The 23,289-nt window shown below is 40.9% G+C and overlaps 1 protein-coding gene across 7 annotated transcripts in view; it reads right to left on the bottom strand.

Moving 5' to 3' along the window:
- The window catches only part of LOC126561586 (SCY1-like protein 2), an 82,359-nt gene extending 61,550 nt beyond the window's left edge, over positions 1–20,809 (bottom strand). For all 7 annotated transcript variants that reach the window (XM_050217825.1, XM_050217827.1, XM_050217822.1 and 4 more), the window contains exon 1: positions 20,565–20,809. In XM_050217825.1, coding sequence (XP_050073782.1) covers positions 20,565–20,741 — 177 coding nt within the window. In that variant the 5' untranslated portion in view covers positions 20,742–20,809. The remainder of the gene's footprint in view (positions 1–20,564) is intronic.
- Positions 20,810–23,289: the final 2,480 nt, after the last annotated feature.

Raw genomic sequence — 23,289 nt, 5'->3', positions numbered from 1 at the left:
TAAAGCAAGCAAACAAGTATGTGCGAACGTTTTCGTAGGTTTTTTCCCCCTTTTCGTGTGATGATGCTTATTTCGCAAGAAATAACTTTCAAAAGTCATCAAAAGCTGCTTCCACTTCCGGTACATCTTTATGTTTTGTGTTGCTGTGTCAGAGCTAAGATAAAGTATTAGAGCACTTTGGCAGCGTGTTGGTAGTAGCTTGGGCGTTTTTTTTTTTGTTCTTTGTTGTTGAGTTTGCTGTAGAAAACATTCCAAACGATCCATCGGGAAATATTTGCGAATTTATATAATGAAGTAAGTTAATTAACACTCACTTAATTGATGCAAATATGAGCTTCCCTTGGTGATGCATTATTTTTCCATTGAAGCACACCAAGCAGAATCGTTTAAATCTAACCGTTTTCTCTTCAAGGTGATGTTCATCTTGCGTTATCAACACTTATTCGGTTTTCGATTTCCTTCCACGAAAGATTGATCGCCAACCATCGTGTTGCATCGCCTTGGGTGACTCTCTCTCTCTCTCTCTCTCTCTCTCTCTCTCTCTCTTTCTCTCTCACTCTAGCGCTGCCGGATGATAGATAATTAATTCCTTCAACCCAGCGAAGCTAAGCGTTTTCCGCTGCCACGCCACCGAAAGCTACAATTTGGCTGATTGGTTCGCGAAACATTATCATTAAAGACGTCATCGTGATGGTTCCCGGGTACCAGACACTTATTCGACAGTACGACCATGTAAGCAGAAGCAGCAATGCTGCGGGAAATGCAAATTGCTTCGTCACTTTTCCACCGTAAGATGATCAAAGTGTGGCGAGCGAATAGGTGGAGAGCTTTCGCAAAATGCTTTCGTTAGCCGGAAGCAGGAAATGAATTTGGCACTGGGAAGTTTTTGCCTCCCGGGAGAGAGAGCTTGTAGATTTTAATCCCGGGCCATATTTGTTGGCAAGTGGGCTTTCGAACAAATTTTCTTTTCTTCAACCTGGACTGTGCTTATACACTTTCGTTTGAAAAGGATGATCTTGAAAATCGATTGTAATGAGGAGCGTTTGTTGAGTGAATTATGAAAGCTGTTAGTGAATTAGCTTCAGGAATTTATTAGAAATCAGAAATATTAGCTTCATTCAAGTAATTTATAAAATTATTTAGTGTTCATGATTGAAAGATATTTCGAAATTTTGACGCATTTTCTTATTTGTATTCACCAACGAAAATCAATTTTTACGTCATCATTAGTGTTTAAATTGCAGTTACGAAATAAAAGTACAACCTTCCATCTACAAAAAAATCTTCCCATTTCCCAATCGTTTCATTGATGCTTTCGAAAATAAATAACGAGCTAAAAGAAGAATAAAAAAGTACAACAGTTAAAAAATTTATCACGGATTTTCTCGTCAGCATTTTACTTAATTCTTTGCCTCTTTATCCTCTACGCTGATAGACAGCATTAGAGCAAGACAGCAAAGCTATACAGCGCTTGTTATTGTTGTGGCACGTGGAGAACTTTGGTGTTTTAATTGCTTTCGCTGACGTCGTTAATCGCACAGGATGTTTTTTTCTTCTTCTGCTCAAATAAACTGCAGATAAAGCAGAACAAAAAATGGCATGAACCAGCATGGTACATTCGGTACAATATCTTCATCTCTCTTAGCTTCGATGCTTTTATTCTGCTCTTCCATTCGAATCGTTCGCTCCTTGTTGTGCTGGGTTCGCTCGATAGAATATAAATTGACCTATTTGATACATAAGTAATGATTCCCTAGGTAATATCCTCTTTCATTCTGGTCCATTTGAAGTGGAAACCGGTTGAAGTGGAAAAGGTGAGGCACAAAAAGGTTCTTCAGTCGTGAAATTCACCTCAACAGTGCCTTATTTTTCCTGTTCGCCAGGATTGGTAGGACTGTTTTTCGTAGCATCCGAGGGGGCGAGAATTCAATGAATAATTTCTGTCTCATGACACTCGCCGAAAAGGATTAGGAGATATCGAGAAGAGGGGAAAACGGAAGAAAAAGCGGGAGTTTTCCATTCGACCACCGGTAACTCGAACCATATGCTTTGCAGATTACAGCAGCACCCGGGACGAGCGGTTGAGAGAATGAGTTATCGAGGTACTTTGAGTCAATTTCTAACCGCCCGATTTGACTAATGATTGTTCCGGTTGTTGGCTGCGGATGGTTGGGAGTTAGCACCGGTAGCCGTACCATTCAATGCAATAAATATCAACACGGATTCCGGTTGATGCCCGTTCCGCTGGTGCTGTTTACTCTGCTGTGCGGTTATTTGTCATAATGATATCGTGAGCAAAATGCTAAAATCCCTTCCTACATATGATACATGTGTGTCTGGAGGATTGAGCGAGAAAAGTTTTGCTGAAAGACAAATCGGTATCTATATTTTATGCGCGTTGTAAATAGCAAACCTTGACGCTAAGGGAAGGACTGTTGCCCACTGGTTGTTCAGCCAGGGAGCTTTCTCTCTAGGAGCGATAAGCAAAGTGATTTTAACAGCTCCCAATTGATAGAACGCAATCTACTGCCTGGCCTGTCGACCCATCAAACCAATATTTGTTGCCCAAAATTTGCCAAGCTTTTATGGAGTGCAGAATAACGTTTATACGGAATATTGGTAGAACGTGCGTTCATTCGCAAGATATCTAGATTTATATTGAACCATTATGTGATGAATACACTTATTCAGCTTTGGAAGGGCCGACTCCAAAGTTTGTAGTTATAGCAACGGATAGCATGCTGTTGGTCACAACCTCTAGTCCTTTGTGGAATTCGATGGGGCAAGACCCAAGCTCTTAACAGCTGTTAGGGCATCAGGAAGATCCCCAGTATTACCGATACGCGACATCCTTTGTCGCGAAAAGATTTTAGAATCATCCTTTGATGCCTTATCACCTTTTTAATTATTAACCAACTAGGTTATGTTTTTCAGTTTTAGTTCTTTTTTTATTTGTTATATATTTACGACGTGCGATAGCATTCAAAAACCCCAGTTGTTTTTCTTTGCGCCCAGAAGACGGTGGGACACAACTGGGACATCGTGATCAACCAATTCTGGCGTTTGGTCTGGCTTCACCGTATGAGAGACTTGAACCTTATGCAAAAGATAACTCAATTAAATGGGTTTCTTCTGCCTAAGCTATGGTACGTGGCATCTGTATGTGGCACCAGAGCCATTGACATAGCGAAGGTCTCACTGACGATTGGGTCATTCCTTTGGCAAGGATCCGGAGGCATTCGAGTACCTCTCTTACATTTAGCCTTACCCCGCAACCGTGGAGGGCTAAATCTGCATATTCCGGCCATCAACACCCAGGCGCTGCTGATCAGCAGGTATGTCGCAGGACAGGACTATCTGCGAGTCGGGGGCCAGCAAATTTTGTACGCGGGAAACCCGCCGAACATCAACCCTGTTCCAACAACTTACCCGTGCCTCAGAAAGGTTGTCATGCAGCTAGCATACATACCAAGCACAACAAATAAGATCACCGCCCTAGCGATTCGTCGGATGCTAGTTGAGAGGCTTTCCGATACAAAGGTCGAGCAGGAATCTCCTACCGTAAACTGGCGAATAGTGTGGGGCAACATCGGTCCGCAAGATCAGTCTTGTACTTGCTGGCACACAATAAAATAACTCACGGAGAGCTATTTTCCAGGATGAATCGTGGATCCTCAGCATGCGCAGAGTGCTCCCGGGCGGATACAATTGAACACAAGTTTGTTTTGTGTTCCAGAGTGTCCACAGCCTGGAGTATTCCAGCCTGGAGTGGATGCAAGCTATCCAAAACGTCGAGCCCTCCCTTACTCCCTCATTCCAATCCCTCCGCTTACCTGTTCTAACAAACGTTGGTAAAAGTAAGCGGATCCCAATCCTACGTTTGTTTGCTAACTATATCATCCACATTGTTGGAAACAACAATGCTGTGATTGATGTAGAAGTCCTTAAATGTTCATTGTAACCTTTGTAGTTGTTTTTCATATCCAGTTTTTGTTTTCTTTAAATTGTAAACTAGAAGTTAAGGTTTTCTATGTTTTTTTTAAATAAATTTTTTATAAAAAAAAGAAGAGCCAAAAATAGGTTTAGGAGACTTGAAGTGAAATAAATAAGATCTGAAGTTTGAGCTCAATCATGCCATAACCTTACAAAGTTGTTGTGACTTTCGGCTCCATGCGTTCTATCGACCTTTGAACCAATGAAATAGCTTTATGAGGCTTGAAGTTGAAGCTAGGGGCTTTAAATTTGGTGAAATTCGTGGGTTAGATGTTTCTGTAGCTTCGCAAAGTTGTATTGGTTTTCAGATTCATACGTTTTACCGAAATATAGCTTCAACAGCACAATACTGAAATCCAAATGCAGTATCCGAAGCAAGGGGAATTATCGAGATCGGATATTTAAGCTCCATAAAGACGTAATCTCCAACATGTAGAGCACAATCAAGCTCATCCGCTATAAGGTGAACATGAGTCGAGGGAGAAAGAAATGTCTACCATCCATATAGCATGTATGTTGGATAGACTGTTGAAGCTGGATATAAGATTGTATTTAAAGTAAATAATAAATAATTTATGTTTTTTTTACAAACTCAACTGTATGTTGGAGCTGTTGAACTATCATAAAGGTATCTTAATTTTAGAATATAAAGATCTGGTCAGGACAACAACGCTAACGAGTGAGATGAGATATCATCCCCGGTAATGCTGTGAAACGAATGGCAAAGGTTGGGAATTAATGAGGCGAAACAGTATAGCCCCAGTATTCACGCACGCCTCTAAAACATGAGCAGTATTCAAAGCTAACGAAATCCTTTCGACTACACTACACTGAAAAGCTTTCCAATCTCATCATCATAAAGTGAATTAGACTAGCTAGATTATCGTGCTCTGGCCATGTCATAAGAATGGCACCGGACAATCCAGATGATAGCGTTGGTTTGTCCTCCAGGAAAGCCGATATCGAGGAAAGTTACAGCAAACCTAGACCGCAAAACTCTTAATACTTTAGTCAGTTAGAATATCTTATTGTTGAACGAACAATCATAATTGCTTCATCAAATAGATGGGATGAACGTTGCTAAATTAATACTCTAAAACTACGTTTAATTTATGTATATTCCATTGAAATGGTTCATATCAAACAGTATGGTATCGAGCAAAAAATCTAATCCATTAATGCTTAACAAATTATTACAAAGAAACAATTTTTCAACCTGCTGCATCCAGCTGCCGCATTCTATCTGTTTTATTGCTATCTCGTCACATTATTCTAATTAATTAAACTTACAGCGGTTTACAACTACCAAATGAATCCTAGACGATATTAGTTTAACACTCACCGTGCACAATTCGCTTCAAATGAACTTTTACATCCAATTTGTCTTTCGTCACCAGCCAGGCACGCTGAAAAGTTTACTGATTTCATCGAAGCTTGCGATAGAACTGTGTGACTGTTGTGATGATTGAATGGTACAATTTGTCTATGCTTTATGGGAAAACTTTAGTAGAAAGTACATTTCCCGACCCGGCTCCACAAACTTCCTGCTAACGATACATCAGCAAATGAGAATATGACATATGGGTTGAAAGTGGATCCACACTGCGCTACACCTACGAATTCGGGCGAATTGCAAATCTTTCTCTCTCTCGCACACGCTCATTCCGCATGTCACACAATGTCGATGAAACTCTCTCGCCTCGTTTCGGGCTCGCACAGGTATCTGGTTGGCATAAATCTCCGGCAAACGGCAACCAAACTACCCATCAAGCAATGAAAAAAAAAGAAGGGTGGCCGTTGCACACAGTGAGTGAGGCTGCTCATCAGAAACCATTTGGTGGTGGATGTGTCAGGTGCCGGTTCTATCCGAACCGTCAGTGTTTGCCGGTCCGTGCAAGGTAATCTGTCATGGGAAATTATGACAAATATTGTACGATGATCGCCGGTGAAACGAAACGTTGCTGAATGTTAATACCCACCGACAACGTGTGGCACGGTGGTGGTTTTTTTTTCTTTCTTTGTCGATTTTCGCCGAGTGTTTGTGCCGTACGGAAGGATACAGGTAGGGCGTGTTTGCCAGGTTAGCGGGTTCTGACTTTTGGCATGTGCGAGATTTCAACACTCGATTAGAATTTGTTTGAGATCCGCTCGTATCCGCTCGAACCGGCGGTAAAGGTTCTGGCACAAAATGTCAAGAATTTTCCTATCCCATAACTACTGGCTTACAGCAGGAGCACCAGCAGCAGTAGAAAATGACATCATCGGAGATGAAAAGAGAATTTTGTGTAATGCACAAGGCACGCTGTTGCCTTCACCGTCTCCGTACCGCAAAACCAACCCCGTTTCTTCCATCCGGGCATCGCAGAGACACACACACACACACACGTGTTCGGTGTTGGGCTATTGTCAACGAGACGGTTACTTGTTGACTTCACACGTTCGCGCTTGGGGGCAACGTTGGAACAGTGCTGTGTTGTGTCATATTTACGAACACACGTTGGAATGCTTGATGATGGTTCAGATGAGTTATTTTCAGCATGTGTCAGAATGTGCTATTCATATTTATGTTTACAGTTTTCCAAAATAAAAGCAGCAAGGGAAGATCGATTGCTAGCATTATTGTTCACAATTGAGAAACATTTAGCAAACAAACAATGATGAGCATGATGAACATATTTGTGCAGCAATTTAAATATGTTTCTTCATATTTGAATTCTTAAATTGATGCTTTTTTTGGACAATTACTCCTGCGCACAGTGCTACAATCCGGATGGAATTTCTTATTGGTCTAACTAACTAACACTGCTACTAACATACTATTGAGAAGCCTCACTTTCGCATTATATGGAGATTGAATTGTGCGAAACACATGTTTCAGGATCATTAAAGCGATCCAATGATGGTTGGATGACATGACATGATAATAAATCACATTTTTGAGTAGAGAATAATTGTACAAAAAAAGTCATAAATATACTTGTCTGACAATTTTAAGATGTTTTGGATGGACGGATACCTGATATTTCCAGATTACCTACTATTAAATATGCACCTTAAGATGTCAATTATAGGAATTTAGCTTATCTTATTAGAAAATACGACCATTCTTCTTCTTGGCTTAACGACCTTCCAGGTCACGCGTCCCATCGAATGGCTTAAGAGACTTGGTGACACCATGTATTTGGATAGTCAGTCTTCACTACGTGGGAACGGCCCGTCTGACGTGTGTAGGCAGGCACCGGTGTCTCCTTAACACCGGGCAACCTCTTTTTTTTGAGGATCTGTTTGGCTCATACACGATCATTATAAATGTCAAAGTTACTAAGACCAGCCGTGACCCTTCATAGAGTTTGAAGATATGACAAGAAGACATAAAGACAAGTTTTGAAGTAAGTGTTTTTTATCAGGGAGAAGACAACTGATAATCCTAGGAATAATTGTCCGAGCAGCAACAGTTGTACCAAAACTTTGGTAAGACGCAGCAGCTAAATATCATGGCTGAGATAAGCGAACAGCACGGGCGTACAGATTTTCGTCGTACGCACGTGCGTAAAAGCGCACAAATTTTCCCTCGAATAGATGGTTGGATGTGGTTCACCGAACGCAATTCCAGGGATTGAAGACCTCTGGATGCAATACCTTCGTACGCTTGCAATTCGACGATTCAGTGAATGTAAGACAGACGAGTTTTTGTCAACGTTTCAACTGTTAAATACGGAGAATCGCATTATGTCTGAAAGAAATCTACGTCTAAGCTTCGTTAGCCACATAAAGTGTAGATTGCGGCCGCAGGAATACAAGAACAACTAATCTAACCGACCTAACCTAACCGAGCCTAACGAGTAGTTCCATCTATTGGTACAAACTACAGAACCGTTCTGGCAGATAATATGCATTTAGAAGGCTAATAATACACAAATGTCTAGTTGAAGAACTGTTGATGAAATCAAAAATGTCCTCCATACCACAAAGATAGCTCCACCGTTCGGTTCAAATGTAGTAGATTATATTCGTCTTAAATTTAACTCAGCTCGAAGCAAGCTTTCACAATATATTCCCTCACCTTCAAATCGTCAAAATACGGCCATAACAATTTCGATAAATATCCTTCCAACCTTGTTCGCATCACGCGGCTATGAAACAAGCCTGCTAAAAGTCTTGAGCGAAAAGTTTAGCCGAATGATGATGGCCATAAATATGCCGCCACCGAAGCGCAATAATGTTGTAGTGGCCGCGAGAAGTTTCATTTCCCGTTTGCCACGCTTTGGTGTTGTTATTTTTTTTCCCTCGTTCCTATTTCTATCTTTTCGAGCTTCACTCGCTGCCAGCAAGGAGGGGCGAAACGTGGCAAGAATGGAAGAAAACATGGCAAAGAAAATAAACAGAAAATATCCATTTTTCATCGCTTTTAAATCCCACCTGCTGGCATGTTTCACGTTGGTAGGTTTTGTTCTTCACTTGACCTGGCGGTACCGCGGGCTTCCCAGGGTTTCGGGTGACGTGCTTTTGGTGCAAGTTTTGGCTGTCGGTTGACTTTTATTGCTTTTATCTATGCTGTTCGACGGAAGCAAGTAGAGAGTAGAGAGTAGAGCGAGATAGAGTGTGAGAAAAAAAAGTGAAAGAACGCCAACAGGCAGCCAGGGGAATATTTGGACCGAGCGAATGATATTGCCACCGTCGTGTACTTATCCTTCGCGTCAAGTTTTATTACTTCTCGTGGCGCTTGAACGGGCGGGAAGATTTCCAACAAGTGGTTGGCATTTATTAGAATGCTACTAGAGCCGCATTGCTGGTTGGGTATGGGAAGCTGGAATGGACTGCCAGTTTTCATGGACAGCAACGTGAGGCTCAAGATCGACTGCCCTCGAAGTACGAGGTAGGATTCGGATGACTAAGGATTATTGAATGAAATACTGGCTATCTGTTTATATTTAATTTATAAAAGTGAGTTACCTTGCTGTAGTTATTACAACATTGAAGATCGCAATGAGAGTTAATATGTTCGTAATGTAATTGTAGAAGGATATTTAGTCTTAATGCAACTGTTTTCAAAACTAATAACTCACGAGCCATTTTACCAGGAAGCACCTATTTGACGTAGATGTAATTCTTCGCAATAAAGTGTAAAAAAAACCCAGAAATGCCCCTATCAGTTTCACTTCATAGGAGACAGTATAATGGACGCGGAATTAATACTGGTGTACGCTTTTGTGACTTGTAAATCTTGTTGTTCCTTTGGATAATAATGTGACCTTTTTCCTGTTTTGGTCGTCTCTGACAGACGGCTAAAACATGCATTGAGCCTCTTAGCATGGATAACGCTCCCCTAAGTAAACCATACTTCTCCATTCCAACAAATGGCTTGAAGGTAAAACGAAATGAAACGAAAAAGAAAAAAAAACTAAATTCCTTGTCCAACAACTACCAGGCCTAGTGACTTAGGGCACGGTCTGTCTGTGCCAGGAAATGGTTTTATGACTACGAAATTGCTGAACAATGTTGACACTGTATTCTGCACCTAGCTAAAGCACTCGCACTGCTAACGGGCAACTGAAACGTCGGGTCTTCCGGATGTCCTCGAGATGTTTGACCGTACCGGTGGTCATGTGTAAAAGAAAGTCGTCACACCGGATGCACGGGATGCCGGCATTGGGTTCGCCTGCAGACCGGTGCGGTAAAAGCTTCTTAGCTTTTGGTACAACAATTGAATAAATCTCCCGCCGGGAGTTATAATGTGATGCTCTCGAGTGTATTGAGGTCAGACGGTGGTTTGCCCAAGCACTAGCCATGGAACAGATTATTCACACCCTTCTGGTGGGATTGGAAATGGAACAGCCCGACAGTCGAACAACAAGGTCGTAAATTGATAAGCAATGTTGAAATGCTGGTATTTAAGCAAATGGAATTTCTCCGGGAAACGAATGCAAGGATCGATTTGTACCTTGATGCACACAACGTGGGTAAGAATAATGCTTATCATAGTTTTGATGAAGAATTTGTTTTTGTTAAATTAGATAATCTGGATGAACTGCATGAACAATTATTCTGAAATAAATTTCGAAGAAGTACGAGCAGATCAACCCCATTTTCCTTTGAATTTTAAAGCTAATAAAGGCTTTGGGGCTAATACTGAAATGTTGAATCTGAGGATGCAAAAGACTTTCTTTGATATCATTTCATGCTTACAAAGTTTGCATAGTACCGCGCGTTAAAATATAATTGATATTTCTGGGAATTAATATAATGTCTGTGTTTTGTGAATAAGACTAGATGGTTTGAAATAATTCTTAGAATATAAATTATTGTTGAAGATTTGACTGTTCTAAAGATGGTAATTTGCATTCTCACATTGCCCTGGCGGAGAGTTAATTAAAATCTTTTTATGTATTAAGTGCACAACCCTTCGAGGTTTTGTTTGCCTTCACAAGAACAAGATGAAGGAACAAACGAATTGGATTATATATTATGCTTTTTTATGTGGAAACTATTTCTTCATATTCGATTCTTGCACCGAAAACTACTAGCAAAACATAGTTTATCGGGATTTAGAAGAAATTCAGAAAGTATTAAGAAACTCTTTGCATAGTTTATTTATAAGGTATGGTAAGCTCTGCTCTACTTTTAAGTAAATTTTCATGAATGTTGGCTTTGAGCTTCCCGTTTCTGACTTGTAAATTAGTTTCACATCTCGGGAAAATTGAGCTGAAGAAGGGCTTAACGACCTGCAGGGTAACGTCGGCAATCGAATGGTTTGCTAGGCTTGCAGATACCACTTATTAAGATAGTCAGTCCTCACTATGGTGGTCTAAAACACGAATGGGATTTGAAACCCGGTCCTGACGTATGAAGACCGGAGTCGCTGTCGTCTTCACTTCACTTCAGTGACTTCAGCAAACACGCAAAACTGAGCATTAAACCTGATCTGATATGGTAAGGAACTAAAAAGAAAAAGCGTCTCTCATAGCGTCAACTCATGCTTTCCGGTTAAAAAACGAGTAAGACCTAGGACAGGGCAGCCCTGTCGGTGGTATTCATATAATTTATAGCGTATCCGCTAAACTTATCACTGGATAACCTACAAATAACCTACATTAGCCAACAACGCAAGAAATGCGTTTTCAGCTAGCGAGTGACGCAATGCAATATGATATCGATTCAAAACATCCAGCACGCCAAACATCAAACGGTGCGCGAGTCCAGACATTGGTCAGCAACACAAAAAAACAAACCATAAAACAAGTAATTTCATGCATTTCAAACCATAGCAAGCACATAGATCAAACGACGGATGATATCCGGCACAATTTAGGCAGACTCAGCAATCGATTGCACCGCGATCGATCAATTCAATAATAGCGACACATTTCTTGCAAGTGCAGCAATCGATCGCACCGCGAAACATTTTGTGCGTACGTAAACATTTTTGTACTAAATACAATATCAAAAAGAAAAACCACTAAGAAATGTAAGAATTATATATTATAAGTATAAATAAAGTTGTCTTCTGAGTCGCCAAAAGTGGTCTAGAGAGAAGGTGCAACTCAAGCTAAACCTTGCGCTTAATACTTTCTAGTGGTTTGAGTGTCCCCCTACCCAAGTTAAGGCCTTAAATCTCCAACACGCCTGTAAGGGATGTCCAAAGTTGCCTGGCCGAATTGTTCCGCCGATGAGCATCTAGAGTCTCCCTACCAAAGGTAAGGCCGTGACCCGTCCTATATCTTCTTCTTCTTCTTCTTTCCCATCACAGTTTATTATTTTTTAAAACATTTTTTTGCATATTTATTTTACATTTGATTATTACGGTCCAGTGCCGTATTGCCATTTTTTTTCGCATTTAGTACAAATTTAAAAAGAACCTTGCTCAGATATGTAGCTTAAATATATTTATGAGTATTTGTTTCACACATTGGTGCGTTAAAAAACACCGCTCAACTATTTCTTCCACACGATAATATATGCACCACAGTCGAAAATTACAAACCAGAACCAGCGATAAGCTTAGCCTTAACTTAATCATGTAGCAAATATTTTTCCCTACTATTCTAATGCGTTTAGATTGAGTCAAGATTAGAGCTTCTGAGAATTCCCAGGTTATGAAATAAAAAAGGCACTCCTAGCGAGCTAAATCCAAACGCTCCGGTAGCCTTTTCAAATGAGGTAAATGGATTTTCACCGTTTTACTAATACACAAACCCCACCGAGTGCAATTCGTCAAATGTCCGTGCCCAGCCGGCAAACCCTTGAAAATCCTTCAAGTCAACGAATGGGGAGCCACAGTTATCCTGAACAACATTAACATATACCCATCATCATCATCATCATCATCATCATCATCGGGTTTTATCCAAGCATCAGCATCATTATTATCATCATCGTCCAGAGAAGCATCCATACCCCTAGTGCATTTGGGATCAGAAATCATTCCCATCATTCCCATTTCGAAGGTAAATTGACATAACCTTTTTGGAGGTTGTTCCGAGGGAGGGATTTTTTTTTGAAGCCGTTTTTGGAACATCAAGTTCCGCATGCCGGTATCTCTGTATGCATGGCATGGTTTTGTGAGAAGTGTCTTTTTGCCTCAGCTTTTTCCCACCAGTCCATTCCCGGGTGAAGATGTTCCCGGTTTGTTAGCAAACGTTGTGTATGGGTGTACTTTCTACCAAGAGTGTCTACCATTGAAAGCGTCTAGGAATAAAAGAAGGAGAAAAAAAAACTTATACACCGTAAGAAGCCCTTTGCATGACTGAGTCTGTTCAGTGGCCATCTTTTCATCTTCTGCACGGTTGATTATGAGTTTTATTTTGGGCTTTGCTTTTTTACTTTCCTTTCTTGCCCCTCAACTTTTCCAAAGGCAGTGGCACCTACTGAAACTAGCGTCAAAGAAGGTTCTGAATTAAAAATATATATTTCCTCGGTAAAGATCACAGGGAAAGCGAACCGAGGAGACAAACGGTGCGAAGGCCACACCGTAAAGAAAATAGACCAGGATCAATTACACAAATTTAGATGATGTTGAACCATCCATTGACGTAACGGTGGCCACGACAGTAAATAGAGAAACGAGCTATTTGGTGTTTGGTTTCCATTTGGCCCGGTCCGTTATAGTACGTTCATGGGATAATGAAATGAGCAACAACGAGTGACTTTGATGAAAATGCGATGAGCCGGATAGAGTTGTTTTAGGATGTTAGGAGCAATTCGGGACGGTTTCCATTTTAGCCGCACACGTTAGGAGTTAATTTTTTTCCGATGAAAAGCAACAAATTATGCTACGGAAAATGAAGTGAATAGAAAATATTGTAAATCTGTGGACTGGGACAGCGTGCAAACCAGAGTGCAAAATTATGTGAAATGAGATTAAACTCTTAAGATTAATTATCGTTTCATTAATATTCTGCACTCCTCGAACAACAACAGATAGCTCACTTTCGCTCTCTTGCTCTCTCACTTTAACCTCCTTATTTAGCTCCCAATTTTCACTCTTTCCTTGGGAACGCAATCAATATCCTGTAGGTGTGGTTCAATTACTAAAGCTTTGATAAATTGGATATTTATCTTCGGGCGCTACGGTGCGTGGGAACAGGCAGAGAGACTGAACTACAATTGATCGAAGATTACACAGATCACCGGGGTGGAGCGATACGGGAAAACAGACAGATTGACGGTGAATGACTAGATTGCAAATTGAAAGCAGAACAATTAATTTACCAGAGTAGCTGAGGTGGAATACACGTGTAGTAGGCAGCATCAAGGACTTATTTTCCTACCTGTTAGTTAATTGATTGGTTCTTGTTTTTATACTTTCCGAGAAGCGTGGTGATTTTTAACAATGCAGTTTTTGGAAGTGTTTCGGAGCTAGAATTTTAGAGTGGGCATGCTTTTGAAGTGGATCAATCAAACGAAACAAAACGAAATGGTTCAAGACGAATTTGAATTATTTTTTATTTCATTTTACGCACGTCATAATTCGTCTATGATTATCATTCGGAAGTATATTAATGCAGAAAAATATAACTAACGTTTAACACTTTTTTATAAATTAAGCAATTGTTAATTTATAAAAAATGGTTTGACATGAAAGTTCTTTCTAGAGTCTAAACGGTTAAAATTCCTTTCAGACCATTCCAATGTTGTGAGGATTGACTAGCTACGTATCATCGGCAAGTCTAGTAAGTCATTCGATGGCCAGCGTGACCTAGAAGGTCGCTAAGCTAAAAATTAGAAGAAAAAGAAGACTCATGGCCAATGATGGATCTTTGAATATACAGGATCGTAATCAATATACCACAACTGCTGAGCACTAAGCATGACAGGTAAATGATGAAAAATCGAATGAACATGAAAAATTACCTCCAAGAAAATTTATTTTGATTTCTCTGAATAGTAAAAAAAATATTCTATTAGGGCCATTTAATCATTTTTAATGGATATGAAATATGACTCACAATGTAATAAATTTTCTACAATGCAGGCGTTGGGCAATATTACTTTATTTTCGAAAAATTCCGTCAAATTCAAATCAATTCGTTTCGCCATTCACACAAATAAACCCATCATCATGGTTGCTCCCCAGCCAATTTCAAATCGTTTCTGCGGTCGCATTGATCTATTCTCGTAACTGTTGAACCGGTTTAATCGAATATTGACCTAAAGCGAAACACAAACAAACCTCCAAATCTATTACGCTGCCGCCTTCAAACCTGAAAGCCACCGAAAATTTACCGTGCGCCAGCCAACGCGAGCGGGACAGAGAAAGCACGACATCTACTGGCGGTTTTGCCCGACATGACAGCACCTGCCAAAACCAGCAGCATGGTAATGGACCGAGGGAACCGGTATGTCGCGTCCCGGCTGATGAACGGAACTAATACACTTTGATTTTACCGGTTCGTTAGTAATTGTTTAGTTAAAAGTTTTCCCATTTTCTGAGGGATTTCTAGGGCGGTTCTGGCGATTGTTGCTATTGTGCCGATTGTAGTACCGTGAAGTGGTGTGCCCACCACCACCACCACCATCTTTGGGTCGTCTGGTCTGGTGTACCACCACACCACCTCTCCGAGTGCAGGTTGTAGAGAATGGAACATTTTGTCGGTCGGGCCATAAGTTTTAATTGACTTTACCCAAGCGTTGGCCGTTACCGTTTCGCGCATCTCGGTTAGTTTGAAACTCGTGGCTGCCCTAGTGCTACCCGGTCTACCAAAGGTGGTCATCCGTATTTCACTGTCTATGTGTGTGTGTGTGTGTGTGCTGTAAGCACCGGTGGAAAGAATATGACAGCACGGTGGAGGATTTCGCCACCGACTGCAGCAACAAGAAACTAGTGAACCAATATTTTGCATTAAAAATTGGGAGAAAGTTACTGTCGCTGGGATGAGTCTATGAGGGCTATTACATTCTCTCTAATGCGTTTTTGCAACACGGTATCGCCTGCATCGACGGTCGAGTAGCAATGTCGGCAGACAGACTTTCTTTGCCAAAGTTTGTGTGCGCGTGTATCCTAGCGAAAGCACAGAGCACGGGGAAAGTTGGCTGAACACAAACTTTCTCAATGCATACTACAATGTCACTGCTGGGAACTGAGTTGACTAATTTGATCGTCTTGTTGCTGTGATAATTTTTCATTATAATCATGTTATGATAAAAATGAGCTTTAAAATTAACTAGTCTCGTACGTTTTATACAAAAAAGCAGTTTCAGACATCAGTTTTTGTACTTTTTTCATTGTGTTTCATGGCTTTTGTTAATTTGGGAGTGTGTGAACATTTGTTTTGCATTGTACAAGTGCTAATTGGTGATGAACAGCAATAAATAAATTAAGTTGATTTTTATATTAGCCATAAAGAACTCATGCCAATAACCATGCAATATTATACGATTTTTATAGACGAGAACAGTTAATCCTAGTACCGAAAGTCTTGGAATAATATCGTACAACAGTATCACGTTATAGCTCACCAATGCATTGATTTCAATCGATTGAAATATGATCTCCAAACATGCGTGATTAATCTCGATTTCCAGAAAACCTTTGACTAGGTTTGTTCGGATAGTCGCTGGATCGGTGTACTGTAGCTCTTTCAGTCGCTTCGACTTTTGAATTTTTTATCCTAATCCTAGCTTCATGTTGCCAATCCGATACAATTTCAATCTTGAACTTGATTCTACTAGTTTCTAGAATCGACTAAGTTACGGTTTTTGTATCAGAAACTCAGCGTTCGTCGTTCTGAAAATGCTGCGCTATCTTGATTATCTAATATCGATGATATTGATGAATTCTTGAAGTTGGATTTCATCTTTTTTTTCTTAATTTTTTCGGTCGCATTTGAGGCTGTTCTGCCTTTTAAAAATTAACTGATAGCCTGATAGGCCTCCCCGTCCTTTATGAAAAAAGTAACTGATTTTTATTATCTCTTATAGTTTATTTCACTTTTAAGTTTGTTCTAAGTAAAGTTGTCTTATCAAATCTAATTGATTCTGATTTTTTTTTTCCTATTTATTCCGATATTTCACCATCGTGGCGGAAACAAAACATTAGGCGAAATTTGTTGGAAGGTTGACATATTAAATATTATTTTAAATAATATTGGTAATGCTTGCTCATCTCTTTTGCCAAATTGTCATGTCGAGGGTTCAGTTGTAACTGTTTATTCTTGTTCTAGCTTTCTAAATACCTTACACTAAAGTACTTCATTAGTTGTAATTCATCCAATCTTTGTAATGCAGATTGCCTGCATTTTGGCGTGTGCCTGGAATTTCTGTCTATGGAGGCGCCTGGTAGCTGATATGTTCCACAGAGAATGATTGATTTTTTATAAAATAATGAAAAGGCAAAAGCTTGATTGATATGTTAGAAATGATTTTTGAATTGAAAATTGTAAAATTTCCCTCTCTAGAAAAAAAGTCACCTTTTCTTGAATTAAAATGCAAGACATTGTAAACCTAATAATTTGTACTGGTTTCTAACAGAAATTTAGCCCGAAAACCAATTTGAAGGAAATAAATTTGCATACATTTTACCAGAACATAACTGCATCCCAATGTTTCCTATTCCTTTACAACACTTGAAAGCATCTTATGTCCCATGTGAAGAAAACGGATTAAGATGGCTCGGTTCCACCTATACGAAATGCGTTTTCTTCATCTGTAACTGACAGCGAGCAAAATTTAACACCAGCACACCACCGATTCCAATTGCACGGTGTAAAAGCCAAAACCATCAACACCTGAACCGAGCGAGCCATGTCACACCGTGCCGATACTTTATTTTGTGCCCAAAATTGGCTTCTGGTGAAGTTTTCCAATTTCAAGCCACACTATTGATTGCTAATAAAAAATGGAACAGAAATCAGCCAAAGAGCAGCATTCCGATTAAACTTTGGTAGAAAAAGATGAAGGGATGGTTTTTTTTTCGTTTTAGGAGAGAGGGATTGCAGCATGTAAGTGCGTTCCGACAGCTGGATAAGAACGGGGCTGCCAGCGAAGGGATGCCAGCGCCATACCCTTGGGATATTTCTATTTCATTTGCAGTCTGGGCGAGTGTTCTTGCAATTGGTTGTTGAAAAGATGAGAAATACGGAAGAGACGAAGGCTGGCGTTAAGCTGCTTTCTGTTATTCGTGTAGAAAAGAACGTTTGAAACGACGGCCAAGACGATGGCGATGATGACGATGATGACGATGATGGTTAACCTGAGGTTTGACTTGCGAGCGTGCATGCATATATGGCAATGCGATGTGTACCTTCGCAGAGGAAGGTGAAAATTTCCGCCTGTCGTCCTTTTAAAGTTTGGGAAATTTTATTGAATTGCCTTTTTTCTTTCTTTACCGCTTTATCGATCCAATCGCGCAGCTTGTTGCGTGAATATACTTTATTTTTAGACCTAACCTAGGTGCGGAAGCTGTTTCATGCAATTGTTTGACAGCTCCACAGGAACAATGTTTGTATTTTTTATTGTTTTTTAGTGGCATCACCACATGAAAGAAGGAAAACCGAAGCTCGGAAGCAAACGATCCAAAGATGGCAATTTAATTAGCTACAGAGAAATGCGATCAGGCACGCAAGCATCGCAATTATGATGCTGTCTTTCCAGGCGCATGCAGTAGCGACGCTTTGAAAGAAGAAAAACGGTATATGCCGGTACAGAAACAAAACCCGCAACACTGTAGATGGAAGACGAGTTGTGCGCGTTTCGGTAGATGTTTGTCTTCTGAGTCGCAGAGCTGAAGCGTGTGAGAGAGAGTGTGTGTGTTTGGAGTTTATATTTCTTCCAAGAAGTTTCTGAGCCTGACGAATGGACTCCCGGGTTCCGGGCTTTAAGAACTGCGCACAACATAACACCATACACATAAACACATGGTTGGTATGGGAGGGAAGGATGAGGACGTGCGGTGATGAATGGTAAATTGTTAATCTTCCACATTTGGCTTTTTCCACTGCTGGTACGGTTAGCAGGGGTGGTATGTTTGTTCCATTTCGGCTTTTCCCTCCGAATTCACTGACAGCGTGGCATAAATCAGACCTTCTTTCTTGGCTTTACTCACACACACACACACGGTGCACATGTTAGGTCGAGGGACGTAAAAACAGAAAGTAAAAAAAAGCACACCAGGTTACCAGGTTGAACGATATGCCAGCTTGCTTTCGGCACAACCTGTGGCGTGTCAGTTTGCAAACAGGTAATGCCTCAGAATGACGAAAGTGGATGTCAGGTAAGGTACCAGCTGACTGGGACGAACATGTCGTGATGGAATCAACACTAAAATAGAGTTGTTTTTAGAAGCACGTTTACGTCTTCCTTTTGCACCGTGTGCTTGTGTGTGTCTGTAGGTTCGTTTGTATGTTCGTTTGTGCTTTTATTTTTTTTTTGGCTACGAAAGGAAAGCAACAAAGCTCACCAGAAAAAAAAGTCTTCGGACAGAGACGGTGCCTTGAGCAACGCTTTTCTCAAAAGTGCTCAACTTGCTTTCGTTATTTAGTTAGCTGTTCTTTGTAACTTCTTGCTACCACCAAACGGCGTTTTGGTTTTTACAACAACACAAAAAAAAAACCTCGTCGACCCAATCAACATCAGGTGCTTTTGCTCGGTGAGCGGAATTTTTCGTTTGCATCCGCTGACTTTTGGCAAAAAGTTCGTTCGGCACGTGTTTCACGACTGTTGATGCCATGTGTATGCAGCGCCATGTTGTTACACGCAGTGTTACTAACCTTTTACGATGAGTGCATTCGTACGAGAAACTTCGAGCAAAAAAGCGAGCCTCTAAATGCACACACACACACACCCACATATTTATGCTGGTTAGCTTTACCCATCCCTTGGGGTTGACACCGTCCAACAGTGAAGTACTTGCACGCCCTAATAAAGAGCAAAAACTGATGAAGGTGGAAGTTTGTCTCTGTCTGACTGCACCGCCCAGTGTGAGTAATAAATCTGTCACGAAGTTTTGCCTTGGAACGAATGGGGTATGCCTTGGGTATGTTTTTGTGTGCATGTGGATCCACTGGTTTGGTTTGTTGTGACATCCAAAATTGAATTTTCTTGCGAGTTTTGTGGGTGAGTTAAAAATAAAGGTTTCTAGAGTAGAGGATGACAGTGTGACCGCTACCGTCGGTTTCGTTAGTTATTATTTATTGCTTCATTAGGCGTAACACGAGCTCAAACACGTGTGGAAAATGTGTAGCACTGGGAAAATGGCTAATGAATAGTTCAAAAACAGCGTTAAACCACTTGATCATGTTAGTGCTTCATTGTGCTGTGGTAAGGATTATCATGCAATATAGGCATATGATCTGGTGGCAGAGGTGTCTGCGGCGCCTGTCTCCATACGGCAAGACCGCAGTTCAAATCAAATCAGGCGGGTTCCACCGTTGTAAGGACTGATTATCCAACAAAGTGGTGTCAGCATGTATAGTAAGCCATTTGACCTAGAAGGTCTAGACTATACAAGACAAGAGGTCGAGTAGATTAGACCTAGGAGTCTAGTAAACGTGACCTTGTGTGTTGATAAGCCTTTGTGGACATACTTTCAAAAATATTGTCCTTTAAAAATACAAACCGGTTCCTTGATATTGTGTAAATTGTATCGTGAGGCTTAACAGGTCTTACGAGCATAATCGTTATTCTAGTTACATTTTACCGTTTGCAACAGCGTACTGTGTTGTCCCTTGGATATTTGTGTGAGTCCTTTTAATCCTTTCATTTTTATAAAGAACTTATTTTTTAAATAAATAACCAGCATAGTAATTTAATATATTTTTTGTTGATGTATAATTTAAAATACAAAATCGAATCAGAAGAAAGTTTCGATAGTAAAACAGATATTTAGAATTAAAATAATCTTCTTCAAGTTGGTTGGTAATGTCATGTATCTGACACTGGACAACCACAACCTTAACAATTCTTTTGAGTTGTTGATGCAAATAATATTGGATGATGAGTTTAAAATATTTCATTTTCTTTGAGAATGACGGCTAGCGCCGTATTGCTAGTTAAAATATATGTATTGCTTGATAAACACTGAAATACTTATCTAAAACGACTGCAAGTTTCAATATCTACTGAATGTTACCACTTACCTTGCCATCCGTTTTCCGGTAGCCCTCGTGTATCTTCCAGATCAGTTCCGGGCCGGCGCAGGCAACCTGTTTTCCAATTTCAAAGTACTGCGTGATCGGATTGTTGTCGTAGGGATTTTGGGGCGGCGCACTGGTGGTGGCACTTTTGAACTTGGAAAACATGGTCGCGGCCGGCATAACATTTAATTGAAATAGCGGAATGTTGACTGCTTGCTTGGACACCGCTGGCGACAACCGTCGAACGTCGTATGCCGAAACCACACCGTGTCGAACCTGGTTTCCCCGGGACCTGGTGGTGGCTTCTATAACCGTGCAAGGTAGTTTCTTTATCGGTGGGAACCGTTTACACCGGACTGCTGGAGCAAAATGTCGTCCGAGCCGACGGAAGAGCACCACCAAGATATGTACAGAAAGTGATGTTTTGTTTTAATTTCGGTTGTCTCACGCCGTCAGGTGTGCGCGCGTATGTGTGTGTGTGTATGGGCGACCCCTGAAGGATTCCGTGTTGTTCAATTTTGTAAAAGTTGCTTCACCTCAATCAACCGACCAACCCAACGGTACGGATCCTGTTTTGCATTTCCCGCTGGACGTATGGAGTCGTCAAAGCGCGCCACTTCCTCGTTCCAGGAACGTTCATCGAGTAACCGACCGAGGGTATGATTAATGTCGAGCCTGAATCATCATTCCACCTCAAGGCTCATTATCCCTTTTTTTTGGGGGGTCGAATCAAATCGAGTCGGTGTAAATGCGCTGTCGGGCTTTTGATTGGGAAAGGTGAAACAATGTATAAAAATGGAAACACGACCCAACGGACGAAAGGGGAACGGTGGGCGATACTTTCGGTGCGTACGTTTCCGCCAGACCTTCGTATTAAATTAGAAACGGAACGATCGCTTCTCGAAGCGGATGTTTGGAGCTTTAAATAGCACTGTGATGCTGTACCGTCCGGTGGGATGCTTTTTCGTTTCGCTTTTTGTCGACGTTGGAATGGGATGACAGAGCGAAATGTTTCGCACTAATGCCGAACGTGTTGACCTTCCGCTGATGAGTGGTGGTGAAGAATCTGGGAGGAAAAAGTACACACAAGAAAAACCGGAAGGAAAAGTTATCAAATGAAATTTGAATTGCAATGCAAACGAATAAACAAGCGGTCCGAATGGATTTGGAAGCGTTTGTAATTAGTCCCGTAATATGCAAATAGTATGCCGAAACATTTCCTTTTTTTTTGGTGCCCTTGTGGATTGTGGAGTGAGACAGTGAATAATAATCTAGCTCAGATTTAATACTATTGAGCAAATAAAAACTTTTCTATGAATAATATTGAGCAATAATTTTTGTATGTATAAACCATAACGATTATTTGAGATCAAGTTACAATTAATCTAAATCAATTGAAAGATCTTCCATTCTTCACTTTGAACAAAGCAAGCAACAGTTACCCCGATGAATCTGAACACATTTTAACTGGATGTGCCATAAGTTCATTAAGCCTTGCGATCAGGCTTTACCACTATGAATACAACAAAACTTGTATGTATCGTACGAACATTGATGGAATCTACAGCATCTATCTAATCCTCTGGCGTCGGATCGTCTGAATGCAATTGCTGCCATTTTGCAGCAATGACAATCGAGCTACGAAAAAACCTTCGTTACAATATTTTAACGCTATGATATACGGGACCACCGTACGCGTTTTGGCCTGGTATGGATCCATCGTATGGGATGTGTTGTCAATTCAACTATGTTAGTAATCTGTTTGAGGCCAATATAATTGGATTGAGCATCAATGCGATCAAGACAAAATACACTTGCCGGAGGCTCTGACCATGATAGAGCCCGATTTGGAAGCAGAGTATCAGTTGACGTCGACGATCTCGGGGTTGTAGAGGAGTATTGCTTCCTTGGTACGATCGTAACTTCAGACAACAACGTAGGCAGTAACAACGTAAGAAATCCGAAGGCGCATTTTTCAGGGGAATCGTGCCTACTACGGACTCCACAGACTCCTGCCTACGGGTATGAGTCTTGGACTATGCTGACGGAGGACGCCAATACACTCGCCAGTTTCGAAAGGCGGGTACTAAGGACTATCTTTGGCGGTGTGTGCGAGCAGGGCGTGTGGCGAAGAAGAGTGAACTACTGAGCTAGCTGAGCTGTTTGGCTGTGTTGACATCCTGACGGTAGTCAAAGCTGGAAGGATTCGTTGACTGGGGCTCGTCGAATGCCGGAGTCATGCCCCACCAAGAAGGTGCTCGTCAGCGACCCGTTCGGCACGAGGCGTAGAGGAGCACAGCTCCTGTGTTGAGCCCGTCATACTCCGCACATAGTTCGTCAACCGCCTCCGTAATCTCCCCAACCAATCTCATGGCAAATCTTTAGCCAACCAGCTAATTATCTCTTTCTCTCGCTTACATGCAATAATCTAAATTAATCTCTGTAAAATCTTGCGCACTCAGCTTAATATTATATTCCACAGGGCTGTAGGTCCGTCGAACGAACAGATGAATTAAATTGAAATATCGTAAAGAAGAAAAGCCGTACTATTTCCGGAATGATTTTGTCTTCCAACGCTCGGTCTTTACCATCCCAAGCAGTTAAGAGATCCGTAAACCATAATAATGATGTTAATGGGTTAGCTTCAGATTAACACAATATCAGCATTACCTTTAATTTCCACTTTGACCTTTGTTTTTTCCTAATATCGTTACTGTCAGATAGTATC

Source organism: Anopheles maculipalpis, chromosome 3RL, assembly GCF_943734695.1.
Source record: "Anopheles maculipalpis chromosome 3RL, idAnoMacuDA_375_x, whole genome shotgun sequence".
In the NCBI taxonomy this organism is placed as follows: Eukaryota; Metazoa; Arthropoda; class Insecta; order Diptera; family Culicidae; genus Anopheles; species Anopheles maculipalpis.
Note: the sequence above shows the minus strand (reverse complement) of the source record. Positions and strands in the feature narration are given on the sequence as shown.